The following is a 15677-nucleotide window of genomic DNA, read 5'->3' on the forward strand; positions in this document are numbered from 1 at the left end:
ATCACAGAATCCAACCTCAGTAATAGGGTCATGTCCACAAGTTCATCTACGTTTATTGCTTTAGCTTATGGTGTACTGCAGTATCTGTAGTCTCCAGCGTAAAAAAAAAAAATCTATCTCCGTAATGATTATTGTTAGACTGCATACTGAATTGTAAATAGCCAGGTAGATTGCACGCTAAAGTCGCACCTGCCAATGTTAGTTTAAACACAAATAGCTTCAATATAAGAACTAAGTATTATTGTGTTTGAGTGAACACGACAAGCAAGACACAGAGACGCCGACCAATGGTGTTCAACAGCTTGAACCAGACTAGGTGAAAAGAGATATAGTACGGACTTTCCAAGCATTTAAGAATGTAAATAATCACAACCGGCTGTTAGCACTCCGTCGGTTAGGATGACGAGGGTTCCAGTTGATCTGATCAACGGAACAGCCTGCTCGTGGAATTAACGTGCAAGTGGCTGAGCACTCCACAGACACGTGTACCATTAACGTAGTTCTCGGGGATATTCAGCGTGACACAGTGTGACAAGGCTGACCCTTTGAATTACAGGCACAACAGAAACAGGAAGTATGAGTGAGAGAAAGTTGTGGTGAAAGAGTACAGCAGGGTTCGCCACCATCCCCTGCCGGAGCCTCGTGGAGCTTTAGGTGTTTTCGCTCAATAAACACTCAGAACGCCCGGTCTGGGAATCGAAACCGCGATCCTATGACCGCGAGTCCGCTGCCCTAATCACTGGGCCATTGCGCCTCCACTAATCATAACCGGAGACTGGATCTTACAGAACCACATCAATAATAGTTTGAGAGGATCTACAAAAGATTATAAAAAATTCAAAAACTATTCGTCGCTATCTAAACTGTTTTTCTCTCATATATTTGATCCTACTCTAACTTTAGTCTAAAGATGGTTATATGGTTTGAGGAAGATTCGGTTGCTACTTGTAAGAAATGCTGACGGTCGGTGAAGTTTTATTTCTAATAATTTTGGTGATTAAATGTAAGAGAGAAAATACTAAGCTCCCAACTATATGAAGGTAATTTTGACCAACAAGAGAGTTTATACGTATTGTCAGACTTGCTAGAAATAACAGTAAAAACTCGCTCAAATTATAGTCTTGAAATGGGGAAAAAAGCCGGATAACGTAATCCTGTATTTGCTATATATGAAGAGAAGGCGAAGAGATCACATAAGAAGTATCTTTATTCAGAGATCTGTCCTTTTAGAGTCGACTTGTGCTAACAACAATTTCTACCTAATTAGCTTATTCAGTACCGAGCGTCATGGCTACACATGCTTTCTAATCTCTTTTGCTGTGTTGCCTAATATTTTTCAGATGATATGGATATCATTATTACTATATTTACAACTTGTATACGTATTGATAATATTTTCTATCTGAAAAAATAAACATCTACCCACTCACAAGCATAGCTATATAAAAATACCGCCTACAAAACATTCCACAGCGGGTCGCCCGATTGTTATAAATGTGTTTTTGAAGTCAGTGCTATTAGTGCAGTATTGTTTGCATTGCTATTTCTGCTGCAGCTTTTACTATTGTTGTTCTTTATGCCGAAGTCGACGCTGATTAAGCAAGTCTATGATCAAAAGAATGCATCCGGTTTCCATGACGGTAGTGCTTAATCTGGGGGAGATTTGGCTGCTAATTCTAACAGTTTGGGCGACCACGTAGAGGCTCTCGCTTAGTCTTGTTATTCTAGCTGCCGTTATTGCTTCTATTTATATATTCTTGTTAGCTCTTCCCTTCTTCCCCCCCACACACACGGGTATAGTGTTCCATTAGCATAACTTCTATTTACTGAAATTCCAACGATACATTTTCATATTATGTGCACTACAATTATGCCCAACAATGCATATAAACATGCATATGAACAATGCACAGTTTTCACACAACTTGGGTCAAGCGAAGACGAAGACGAATTTTACCACTAACATATGCAATGTAAACTATAAAACATGTCTATGAATTAAAACTAGCAATATTATGTAAAGACATTTCTAGCTTCAAAGAGTTTCGGCTATTCAATTTATTTACGATATAAAAGTTGCATATGTGAGTACACACAATGTATTCACTAACGCGTGTGCGTATATATATATATATATATATATATATATATATATATATATATTGGCTCTCGTTGTGTGTGATGGTTTATTTTGGCCGATACATTGATTTTTTACTCTGTACTTTTCTTCTTCAAATATGACAACACTCTCATCTTGTATTGAGTGCTTCTCACATTCATTACTACTACTACTGCAAAAAAAAAAAAAGTTGTCCAGCTTGCAAACGGCTCTGCCATTCCTGTGCCGTAGCAACTGTAAACATAATTTTTAACTTGTGAAGTATTCCACAGGTTTTGGCGAGGAAATAGTCGACATATCAACGAAAGGACTTGGCAGCTATTTTGTTTTATCGTTCCCGAAAGGTTAAACAGTAACGTTTTGAAATCAGAACTTAAAAGATTTGCAACTAAACAGTGCAAGTAATTTTGCTAATCCACTGCAAATTTAAAAATTAAGTGAAGAAAGAAAGAACTTGAACATAGAACGTAACTAAATACTGCAATATACTTTGTATGCGGCTCTGAATCTGACACTTCTTTACCCTAATATTCATTTGCGGAAATTGTGAATTCGTAAACTTTAGGAATTATTTTAGTAGGAATTATTGTCATCCTAACATACATAATTTCTTTTAGAAGACAATGCTAACCACTTCAAAAGCTTAAAAATAGATTCAGTTTCCTGTTATCAAGAGGTGAAAAATAATTTTTTTAAAAAATTACAAAGCAGAAATCCCGGTGATAAAGTTACCAAACCATCGCCCACTTCACAGCAACAATACTCCATAAACGGAAGTGCTTAAGAGGTTCATTAAGTCAAGTAAGAATGATCCGTAATTAAATGAAACACTAAGCTAAGAATACACACGCAATTACGTTCTTTTAGTGGTTTCAGTTTTTTAAACTATGGTTATGCTGGAGCACTATCTCAGGGATTTTTGTCGACTGCATCTCATCCAGTACATTTATAATGCATAAATGACCATAATTTGGCCTAAATGTCAAGTATTTTTGTTCGGTGCATCGAATTTTGCTTAGTATTCCCCCGCGAATAAATATTTACACGCGTGCGCAAGCACACCCACATACACGCAATGAATTAGCAAAATCTTTAAAGCGTAGAACAAAAGGCTTTTCTGCTAGCTCCCTACGCTCTATACTAATATAGACTGTACTCTCTATACTTTACTGATAAATAAAACAAAGTGCCAATCCAAGGCAATGGATTGAAGGGACTGCTTAAGTATTTGACGAAATTCTTTGTGGGGTTTGTTCAATGAGTTTTGAGTTTTTGGAGATAAAATTAATCCATTGCACGGTTTAGTACCCGACTAATCCTTGGGTGCCTTTAGCAGAGTTCACTTTGTTGTGATTTTTCGTATCGGGTACCAGGTCATGTTTTCATGCAATATATATCCTCGCTTATACTTAATGCAAACACGTGTAAACAAAAGTATCGGGAAAAAATTATATTCAAGTTACACTAGCATCGTCTCGTAGCACACCAGTGTGCCGCGGCATACCGGTTGCGGAGCACTGTTCAGGCATCACTGTATTTGTTTGTAGAGTCGAATTAGGTCTGATGGTTGACATTAGTGTGTTCGAATGCGTTCAGTGATTCTCTACATTACTGCTTCAATTCAAGTGTAGATAGGTACCATAACATGGAACTGTTTCATCGTACTAAAACTACATAGTATTTCGTTAGTTTACAATGCCGGGTTAAAATCCTGCCTTCGAAATTATCGAGCTTTGAAATAGGGAGACTTATGCCTCTTACGCATGTGTTTGCAGGATATCTTAGTTACTTTCTATTTATCCTACTGGGGAGAAATGTAATCAACACGCCCCCAGCAAAAAGTTATGAAGGACGTAGTTTTTACGGCAAATATATTTAACCTTGAAGAAAAAAAATTAACGAGATTAATCAAACTGTACAAGTGTATTGCAACATGCTAAGCGTAATGAAGCCATAACAACTACATCTATAAGGAAATGGAGAAAATCAGTGTATATGATATAAAGGCTGGAGTGGAAGAGAGAAAATATCATAGCAGCTAGGGAAATCAAAGGTGGAAACAGGATTTTTTTTTTTTTTGATGAACAAGATTTTAATAAGTAAAGCCTACATCAAACGTCATTCGGTTAGTAATAGTATAGCTTCTCTAGGATGGTCTTACATGTAAGGGATTTTAAGAGACAAATCCTCTTGTTAGCTTTTGCTGAGTAAGCGTGAATATATAGGATGAAAGCTGGGTGAAAAACGTGAGTGAGAACAGGAGTAAGTAATAAAAGAAACGAGTGAAAAGAGTGGGGGTGGTTTTAAATCACCGGAGTTATATTTCTCTAATTCTCTTCTTCCCGCTTTGACATTAATTATGGCTTTAAACAATTAGCTTTTAGTAGATTAACGGGTTTCTTATAAAAGGTTTAAAACTTCTGAGTGATTAATAACGTCAGTTAATACGTTTCACAATACAGACGTGTGCCATGTAGTAAGATAATAGCTCCCAGTGAAAGAAAGAGTGTCGAGAAGATAACGCAGTTTCGTATCTTGCACGATGCCACTTTGGCTTCCTTTACGTTCCCAATACCCTTAAGAAAGTTCAAGACAACTTTAAATTTCATTCTTCTAAAATATTAGGAGCTTTGGCACTATTAAAAAAAATATTCTGTGCAGCGATACGTCTGTGAATTAAGAGAGGGAGGGGAATCAGTCAGTGCTGTAATGAGATCGATACAATCACCATATTACCTCAACAAAATGTAATTTGATGAGCCAAGGAGAGAGTTTATACGGTTGCTCGACCGGCTACAAATAGTAAATTCTCCCTCGAACCACTCCACTGTTTTCTTCAAATAGAAAAGACGTAGTGAATGGGAAATATAGCTTTAGATTGTCTAAAAATACAAAAATGTATAGATATATATATATATGTATATATATAAAAAATTGCCTAGTCATGGCTGAATACTTTTCATCGCATGCCTGCTTAATCAGGACTGACCTGGATGAACAACTTAAAATTGATGTTTAGTAAAAAACAGTTATTAATAAGCTTTGTTGTTTCCGGCAGATATAAGACCGAAACAATGACACCGTCATCCCCACCAACATTCATTTCTTCATCACCATGATTTTTAATTAGAAACTTAATTAGATTATGCATTCGCCTGTGTGCATATATAATTACACACAGAAATACGCACACATAATATATAAATCGAATGTGTAATTCGTTAGTAAGGTTACTACCTTCTGTATTAATTGACTTGATTCATCCGTTCAGATTGAAGACCATTCATACGCTAGATCAATCTGTGAACATGCAGCCATGTACGATCGCGCAGTAATGTGCAAATTCATGTCTGTATTTATACATGCTTGCGAGAGTGTGTGTGTGTGTGCATCTGTATTTGTGAGCAACTACCTTCCATGCTGATATGTACAAATATGTGCCTGGATGCTAGCATGAATGTGCACACTGATGTATGCATCGATTTTATGGGGCGCCTGCATGTTCAAATACGCACCTTCTACCGAATATATGCAAGTGAATATAAATGCATATAAATCTATTTTAATGTCTATATATGTGTGTAGACAGGGAATTTCAAGGTGCACGATACTCCGAAGATTTATGTAATAAACATTTATTTACTGACCCTCAGTATCGTGCTAGTTCCTATCAGCAGTATATTTGCGAAAGGGTTGAAAAAGAAGATAGTTATTATTTCCCTAATATAGAAGGCTGCGCTTCTAACAGTGCTGCTCTTCAAGAAGTACATTCATCAAAAGGTTCACGAGTAGATGATCATCATCGATTTCAATGGATTAAATTAAGCAAGCAATATAGAAGGCGGATCAAATTTCGATTTGTAGTAAGTTTCGTAAGGTGGAGAAATGGAATATCAAATGCCTTCCGAATTTGCAGGAACTGATTTCTGCTTCGAATCACAAAAGTTTGCTTCAATTATTCTACGCTGTGATGAGATGGAGGACGCATCAACTGCTACAATCTTCCAAAATTGTTGCAAAACATTTACGATAACCAACTAAACAGCTATGTCTGCGGGATCATATTGTTATTCTGCAACAATATGATTCCGGGTTCAATCCCACTGCACAACACCTTGAGCAAGAACCTTCAACAGTTTGCCAATAACATATCTGGAATTTTTAAGTTGGGAACTCCGCGGAATCTTGTTATGTTTGCATAGATATCCTTTTGCTTTCTATTTCTATCCTAAAATGATGACAAAATGCCTCGTCAGCCACCTAACTCTGGACATAGTTATCTGTAACTTGATACAATAAAGTTTTTCTTGAGGATCCGTCGAGGTTGAGCATCTATATATGCATTTGAATCCAAATAATCATGATAGTGAAACGCGCGTAAAAACTTTATAAACTGGTGTATATCCTTATTTTTCCTACATTTCCTCTGTAGTTCATAACTAACAATACTACTCAGTATAGAAGTTACTTAACTATACAGGAAGCAAACTGGATTATGAAAATCTACGTGGAACTCTAAATGTAACAGTAGTCGGACATCCATTTGTACACATAATTCCTACGTGTGTGTGTGCATGTGTCAGTGACTGTACTTATGTTTAAGCCGGTACGTCGAACTATGTTCCTTGTATAGAGGAAGGGTTAGTAGTTAATTTTATCGAACCCGGAGGAAAGAAAGGAAAAGTTAAACCCAGCCGTGATTTGAACGTAAGCAGTCGAAAAGATTCCGCGGAATTTCTTTCCGACGATCTAACGATTCTGCCTATCTATCACCTACTCTTACATTATAACGGAGATGTCCGAATATTAAGTATTTACTGCATAATAGATTAGTTTGGCTGAGTGCCTTTAGACTATGTCAATACGATCGATTTTATGAATTGCTGAGTCAGAAGACACACATATGTTGCACTTTATTATATAATAATCGTCATTATTAAGCAACGCAATAGCATCTAATGAAAGTCTTATCATGAGTGTGAACACGAAGCAATTAAAATTTCAAACGATGCTCTAGAAAATCATAAAAGCACATTATCTGGGTTGCTGAGAATTGAATTTAAGATTAGAGGGGAGGTAATATTGTAAGTATTATTTGAAAGTCAATTAGAATCTATAGGGTCAGCTAATCAAAAGAAACGGATTTAATTTATTACATGTAACAGATGTCTGAAACAAAAGAAAGTCGTCTGCGTCAATTTACAGTTTAATCTAATAATATTTTTACAGCTATCTTTCTTTTCTTCTCTTTCCACATATGTCATACATATATCTGGCTCGAATAAAAGTTATCAGCAAAAAAATCTGATTTGGAAAAAAAAAAAGAAAAAAATACTGGGGATCGATTTTAGAAGTGTTATGAGTCGAAAGTGAATTAAGAAAAAAAAACCTGGTGGAGGATGAGGGGATAGTCATATGAGAAAAGTAAATGTCGACATAAATTGGAACTCACTATTAGCAACAGTCGTTTGTTTTTCATCCGATTTTAATCATGCTCAGCTAATACCCTTATTTGCATACAATATATAGCAATAAAAGTTCTTCGAGCCGCCATATCATTATAATAATATTTATGAAAAATAATATTTCGTGAAAGAAATAAAATGTAGAGGTGGAAAGAACAACCGACAGTTTAAATAAAGTGCAGTGAAACGTAAAAAAAGAAAAGATAACCTTTCCGAATATTCTTTTGTACCCGTGTCAAAGATTAAAGAAAGAAAGAAATTAAATAAAAAATTGGATTCTTATCAAAGTTTTCAGTAGAATGACAATTAAAATATAAAATTATTTTGAAATGTTCAACAAAATTTAGTGAAGTGTGTAAACTATATTGAAAGATAAAAATTACAACTGTCTAAAAGGAAAAAAGTTAATATTAATTCGTAAAATAAGACTTCTGTACCGTGAATCCACGCGATACACAAATCTATCTAATTTTAAGAACTTTATCAACTGAATATTAAATTTAGTTTTTCGTATTTTCTTTATACTGAAATAAGATACTGAAGGTGGGGGAAATGCTGCTATTATGCAAAAGTGTCGTAAGTCCAAAATGTTGCTTTTTTTTTAGAAAACGAAAAAATAGTTTCATCATTCCATAGCAAAACCGTTGTACTACACTGACAATTTTTTTATATTTTGACATCTACAACAGCTGGAGATGCGATAGTTTGATCAAAAGAACCGGCTATTGCAAGCAAAAATAAATATTGAAGAAAACGCATTTGGCCAAATTTGAACATACGACAGTTTAACATAATAGCAACGAATGTTTTTAAAATACCACATTGGTGAAATAAGTTCAAACTATACCGATATCGATTCATTCGAAATATTACTTTTATAAAAAGATACAAAAGTCTAACAAATTCAATATATTACAATGACATGACAAAACAACTTACCTGAGCTGCCCCTGCAAGGCTTAGTAGAAACAAAATCCATTTGGGATGTCCAAATCTTTGACATAACGAAGGCCGTATAGAGCCCCATCCACATTTTACATTAATATTATCATCCATGTTATCAGGAGGAAGTCTTGTATGGCTATGGCAAGTCGGTAACTTGCCATTTTTCTCAGGCGGCGAAATACCGCCATTTTCACTCATTGCTGTATATGATATTGGCCCAGTCATATTCGTGAAGTTATGAAAATATATTAACTTGAAAAACTAAAACAGGCAATTACCTTTTACTTATAGTTTGCTTTTGATTGTCTTTTACAATCTTTATTATCATGGCAAAAAGAAAAAAAAATCTTATTATTTATTTATTTTGCATTTGTGGCATATGTATATTTTTTTTACTTATATATATATATATATACACACAAACTTACAAAAGAAAAAAAGACTTCCGATTTCACAGACACGAGATCAAATCGGCATTCGAGCTGATGTTCTAAAACGAATGTTTATGAAATGATTATATGTAAATTTAATATCTATTAGAAACGAATGACCGGAATGTAGCCAAATAAGGAATTTGTGAATACTATTTCTAATAATACTCGAAGCTAATTAAACTATAAACGAGATCCTCTCCATTTTTCAGAGACAAAGGATGCGGAGATTACAATACTACTTTACACCGCATTTTAACTCATTCGAGCCCATCCCTGACACTTCAGCTTAATGGAATGGACAAGTGAAATGATATGTATATCACGTTTAATATAAAATTCTATCTTTATAGAGTACTTAACACAATGATTATAAAAAGTCTATGACACATGCTAAATTTACATGATTGTGTATATAGCTACAAATTATATACAGGCTCTCAGATATACACACACATCTAAATTAGATTCAGCTGAGTTTGATTTTAATATTAGAATATATTTTTGGTCATGATACGAATGCAAATACTTTCGATTTATGGTTGTATCAAAAAGGGAGACTGAATAGACGGAGAAAAGACAAAACAACCAGTTCCAATTTGTTTTGATTTTAGAAATCAGTTATTTTCTGGACGGCAAGAAGTAACAATAATGGTCTTTAAAGTTTATCTGATATTTATCCAATTTATAAGCTTATCTAAAGGTACGCCTATTTATATACTGTCTCAGTTTCAAATAATCTTTTAGAGTTAGTGTACTTTTCATTATATATAAAACATAGAAGAGCTGCAATTCATCATATGTCGTAGGAGTATTTTTCAAATTAGGAAAATCCTTTTCAAGTTTTTTTGTTGTTTTCTCTTCGCTTCGTTTCTGTTCTCGTTTCTTATTAAACTGTAAAGACCTGGTAGAAAATAAAAATGAAAAATAATACAGTGAGATGAAAATATAACATCAATATGATCATATATTTATTGCTTACTTATGCACATATATCATGGAATTCTAATCTAGCTTTCTGTAATTCAATATGTCACACATGAGAAATTTCATCTCTTCAAATTTTAACATTTTTCTAGAATATACTTTTGTTTTAGACTAAAAGTATAAATTTCAAGTGAAAATCGAAACCAAAGTACTGATCCTGTGTTTTACAATCTTCGTTGACTCACCGAAGCTAGTTTCGTAGACATGATACAAAGAACCTCTTTGTGTATTGTATGAACAACACTTTCATTTAAAAAGTAATGCTACTTTCATTTTCTCAAGTCCATATTCTGAAAAAAGGCTAAAATGAAATACTGTAACATTCAACTTTGTCTTAATAGCCTTATTTACAGAAATGAATTTGTTTTAACTGGAAATTGAAACCTATTCGTCACGATTGTACCTCTTATCATACAACGACGTCGACAAAACGTAACATCATACTCATTTTTGTCTTTAGTATAATCCGTGTAATTTTGGAAAGTTACTTAGTTGTACTTCGTTGGTACTTACTTTCTATATGTGGAGGCGCAATGGCCCAGTGGTTAGGGCAGCGGACTCGCGGTCATAGGATCGCGGTTTCGATTCCCAGACCGGGCGTTGCGAGTGTTTATTGAGCGAAAACAGCAAAAGCTCCACGAGGCTCCGGCAGAGGATGGTGACGAACCCTGCTGTACTCCTTCAACACAAATTTCTCTCACTCTTACTTACTGTTTCTGTTGTGCCTGTAATTCAAAGGGTCAGCCTTGTCACACTGTGTCACGCTGAATATCCCCGAGAACTACGTTAAGGGTACACGTGTCTGTGGAGTGCTCAGCCACTTGCACGTTAATTTCACGAGCAGGCTGTTCCGTTGATTGGATCAACTGGAACCCTCGACGTCGTAAGCGACGGAGTGCCAACAACAACAACAACTTTCTATATGCACACAGATTAAAAGCAGGCAAAATGATCTCATTGGAATTTGAACTTGGAACGTAAAGAGACGTGAAAATAATTAGCGTAATACCATTTCTATCAATACATTATTCCAATAATGTCGGTTTTAGCACAAAGCCAACCATTACAGGGAAGGTGTTTAAGTCGATTACATCGACCCCAGTGCTCAACCGGTACTTATTTTATTAATCGCGAAAGAATGAAAAGCAAAGTCGACCTCGGCGGCATTTGATTTCAAAACGTAAAGTTCGAAGAAATGCCTCCAAGCATTTTGTCCGGGACGGCAACGCCGCCTTACATAATTTTGTCTTGTTATTTTGGTTTTCCCATTTGGCAATAACAGATCTTAGACCGGACATTAAACATAGCTTTATTTCGTTTCTTTTTCAGTGATATAATTTCTCTTCATGCCAAATCAAACGCCTACATATTTGGCTCATCTACGCCATATATTCGCTCATTGTATATTTGTTATAGATAACTAGCTCAGACGGAATAGGATGTAGGGAAATTATGTCAGGACACATACATTATAATTAGTCTATATATTCTATACATATTTTTCATGGAGATAAATCCATGTTTCTAGCAGAGCTGTGTATACAATTATATACAGAGAGCACCTTCTTTATGATCTTCTGTGCTATGCACTAGCCGCTAAGCCACGTGCCTCCACGTGATTGAAATGTGTAATATATTATTTATATAGTAACACTAATCAACAAAATATGGCTACTCTTAAAAAGGTGCAGTGTTTGGATGTTTTCTATATTATATGGTGGAAGATGAGTAAGGAAAGAAGGGTGTAAAAAATTCAAGATGCATAAAACTTACAAACAAGTATTAAGTATAAGGTATGAATAACGCTAAAGCTTGAAGAACGGAATATATACGTAAATGAGGGTAGTGGTACATAGTAATAGCGAGAGATATAAACAGAACCTCGATTCACAAGAAAAAGCAAGCAATGTGCATAAAATGCACACACAAACACACACACACACGCTCTTTTATTCTTTTACTTTTTTAGCCGTTTGACTTGCGGCCATGCTGGAGCACCGCCTTTAGTCAAATAAATCGACCCAGGACTTATTCTTTGTAAGCCAAGTACTTATTCTATATGTGTCTTTTGCCGAATCGCTACGTTACGGGGACGTAAGCACATCAACACCGGTTGTCAAGTGATGGTGGTGGAACAAACACAAACAAACACATAAATACATACATATATATGCGACGGGCTTCTTTCAGTTTCCCTATACAAAATCCACTCCCGAGGCTAGAAGGCACTTGCCCAAGGGGCCATGCAGAGGGACTGAACCAGAAACCATGTGGTTGGGAAGCAAACCACTCCTGCGCATATATATATATATATATATATATATATATATATATATATATCACCAGAGAGGTGCAGAAGCAGAACGCATACAGATACTTGAAAACAACGTAACTCCTTCCAATATATTTCTGTGCTCAAATCACATCTGGTCATTATTGTGCGTCATCCTCTCCAAAATGATGCAAAATGTCACTATATATGCTTATGCGAAATCTCAAATACCTGCTACATCTCGTTTACGCATAAGCCACCTGCCAATTCAAAAGAAACCCGCCTTCGTATATTTACTTACATGCGTATATACAAGTTTTTGAGTAAGCTGCTGCTAACATGGGTGTGCATACATTTGGGTATAAATTTCTATGAATTTAGTTGTATACTATGTCTTTCCCTGGCACTTCTACAAGATAAATCTATGGAGTTTATGACTGAAATGCTTATTATATATACCTAAGTAGATACTATTTTTCTTATCTAATGTATTTTACCGACAGTGCTTATAAGAGGGTCAGTTTAGCTCGGGGATCGAGGCCTGAAGAGCCAAACAGGAGCTCGGGATTATCTACTGAACCAACTCCCTAAAAAGAACCCTACAGCCTAATCAGATTTCTATTGGGAACCATGTTTGCACGTGTTTCATTTGATAAATCAAATCATATTTTATTTTTAATAACACAAAATCAGAGATTTGTAGACCACAATGTATTACATCTACTTATTTGATAGACATTGGGGCAACGAAAGAGAAAGCCAATTTTGTTCTGTGATGGACTCTTCCATCGAAGACGACTTTTACCGAACGACTTGTACAACTGATTTGTTTATAGTAATCAAATGTATGTGCTGTGCATTAGCTCACTCTCTCCTTCAAGTCGACGTTGCCTAAACGGGAATACAGTATGCCATGCGTCAGGTGTCGAAGAGATGAAGTATTTTGCTCAAGAACACAACACACCACTTAGTCTAGAAACTGAAACCACGACCACATGATCGTGAATCCAACACTCTTACCATTAGGCCATGATTAATTAGATTCATATAAAATCAACGTTCACATATTTAACGTAGTGATCGTTAAATAACATATTAGATTTAAATATGCAGTGAAGCAAAGCTTAATCAATGGTTAATATTATTATTATTATTTTTTTTTTTTTTTTTTTTGGTGGAGGCATAATGGCCCAGTGGTTAGGGCAGCGGACTTGCGATTTCGATTCCCAGACCGGGCGTTGTGAGTGTTTATTGAGAGAAAACACCTGAAGTTCCTCGAGGCTCCGGCAGGGGGTGGTGGTAAACCCTGATGTATTCTTTCACCAAAACTTTCTTTCTTGTACCTGTATTTCAAAAGGACCAGCCTTGGCACATTCTGTGTCATGCTGAATCTCCCCGAGAACTACGCTAAGGGTACACGTGTCTGTGGAGTGCTCAGCCACATGCACGCTAATTTCACGAGCAGGCTGTTCCGTTTATCGGATCAACTGGAACACTCGACGTCGTAACCGACGGAATGGCAACAAAATATTATTTTAATTGTTCCAACAAATACGTGAGATAACTACAATTAGGCGTTTCCATATTATCATATTTCTTCCACAGAATATAGAGGCAACATAGTAGTTCACAAGACCTGCATTCTTGAGAAAGCTGCACAGCTTTTGTTGTTTGTTCTTAGGTCAGTCTTAATTGAAAATACTATGATCCAAGGCGTTCTTCTGGGAATTATCTCATAATCTTTCATATATTACATTACATATATTATTCAATATATCTTTCTCTTATTTTACAATCATAATTTGTTATTTAGTGATACTTAGCTGCTGTTTCTAGCATGCTCGGACTAGGTAGTTCATGGATATTGCACTTGCGACTGAAGGGAGTATAGTAAATATGTTACCTATTTTACTAGTGAGAAAAGTTAATACTATATTTGCTATTATTTAGCCCTAGGTCAGTCCTTACCAAACAACAGGCCTATGGTGAAAGCTGTGCCAGTCATTGTAATACAGCATTCATAGCGTATCTAAGCTTGTCTAGATACACTATCAGACTTATTCTCTTTCTATCTAAGAAAATAGCGTGTGGTTAGTGATAGATTCGGTTGCGATTTTCTCGTCAGTAGTGAAGTCGCGTGGCTTAGTGGTTAGGGCATTTGACTCACGATCGTAAGGCCGTGAGTTCAATTCCCGGCGACGCGTTGTGTCCTTGAGCAAGACACTTTATTTCACGTTGCTCCAGTCCACTCAGCTGGCAAAAATGAGTAGTACCTGTATTTCAAAGGGCCGGCCTTGTCACACTCTGTGTCACGCTGAATCTTCCTGAGAACTACGTTAGGGGTACACGTGTTTGTAGAGTGCTCAGCCACTTGCACGTTAATTTCACGAGCAAGCTGTTCCGTTGATCGTATCAGCTGAGACCCTCGTCGTCGTAAACGACGGAGTGCTCCTTCTCGTCAGTGACTGGACTTCATTGGCTAAATCGCACATAAATCCTTATCATAACACACTTTTAACCATTACTTCGATTTGGCAAGCACTGTAACTGGATCTGGTTTCTTTCACCGGTATAGTAGAAGTAATTCCACTTCAATGACACTGTTGTTACCTTTGAGGTATAAACAGGTACATTCCATGTCCATGTTTTCTTCCGTTAAGATATAGGAACTCTGTGATCATTTTATAAGTTCCTTTCCGGATTAGTGTGTGTGTGTGTCTGTATATGTGTGTGATGAACTCATCTCTTCTTAAATATATTTGTACTTCCATTTACTCCTTAATTCTTTAACCCATTGCTCTAAAAGTATAGAGTTCTGATCGCAAGTCGAAAGAAAGAAAAAGAAAATGAAGAGAGGGCTACTAAAGAGCAAGGCTGAGTTGCCCAGTTAGATAAGAAATTAGAATCGTTTAAGCCAACGTGGCGTTGTTTTCAGCATTGCCTACAAGGATTATTGAAATGTAGTGGTGTTGATATCTTTCTCAGGAGCAGTATTAACGTAAGGGATATCTGAGCTAAAGGGATATCGTCGTTTTAGTTTCTTACTGGAATCTCATGTGACAGAATATAATTGATTTCCAGCTTGGGCACAAGGTCACACATTCTGGTAAAGGAGTCAATGAATGATGTCCATTGATAGCTTCTGTAGTGTGGTGAGATACTAGCATGCAATCAATAAAGCGACACATCCCATTTCCGGTATAGCTTATTTCATTTAGGCCGATAATGCTTCTTGGAACAACTTCAACGTTATAATTCATTTGAAGTTGATATCTAACGCTATTACTTAGCTTCAAATGATTTCCATGGGTTCCGTCAGACATAACAAAAGATATCTGCATTGAAGTGTTCATTTCTAGGGCCTAAGCCGCAGTCAAATATATGCACGCACACACACACACACACACACACACACACACACATATATATATATATATATATATATATATATATATATA

The 15677-nt window shown here is 36.0% G+C and overlaps 1 protein-coding gene across 2 annotated transcripts in view; it reads right to left on the reverse strand.

Annotated features, from left to right (window-relative positions):
* Positions 1 to 15677, reverse strand: part of LOC106881250 (solute carrier organic anion transporter family member 4A1) — a 193017-nt gene that overhangs the window by 138567 nt on the left and 38773 nt on the right. For both annotated transcript variants that reach the window (XM_052967048.1, XM_052967049.1), the window contains exon 2: positions 8524 to 9864. In XM_052967048.1, the coding sequence (XP_052823008.1) occupies positions 8524 to 8754 (231 nt within the window). In that variant the 5' untranslated portion in view covers positions 8755 to 9864. The remainder of the gene's footprint in view (positions 1 to 8523; positions 9865 to 15677) is intronic.

The sequence above is a fragment of the Octopus bimaculoides genome, chromosome 4 (genome assembly GCF_001194135.2).
Source record: "Octopus bimaculoides isolate UCB-OBI-ISO-001 chromosome 4, ASM119413v2, whole genome shotgun sequence".
Taxonomy (NCBI): Eukaryota; Metazoa; Mollusca; class Cephalopoda; order Octopoda; family Octopodidae; genus Octopus; species Octopus bimaculoides.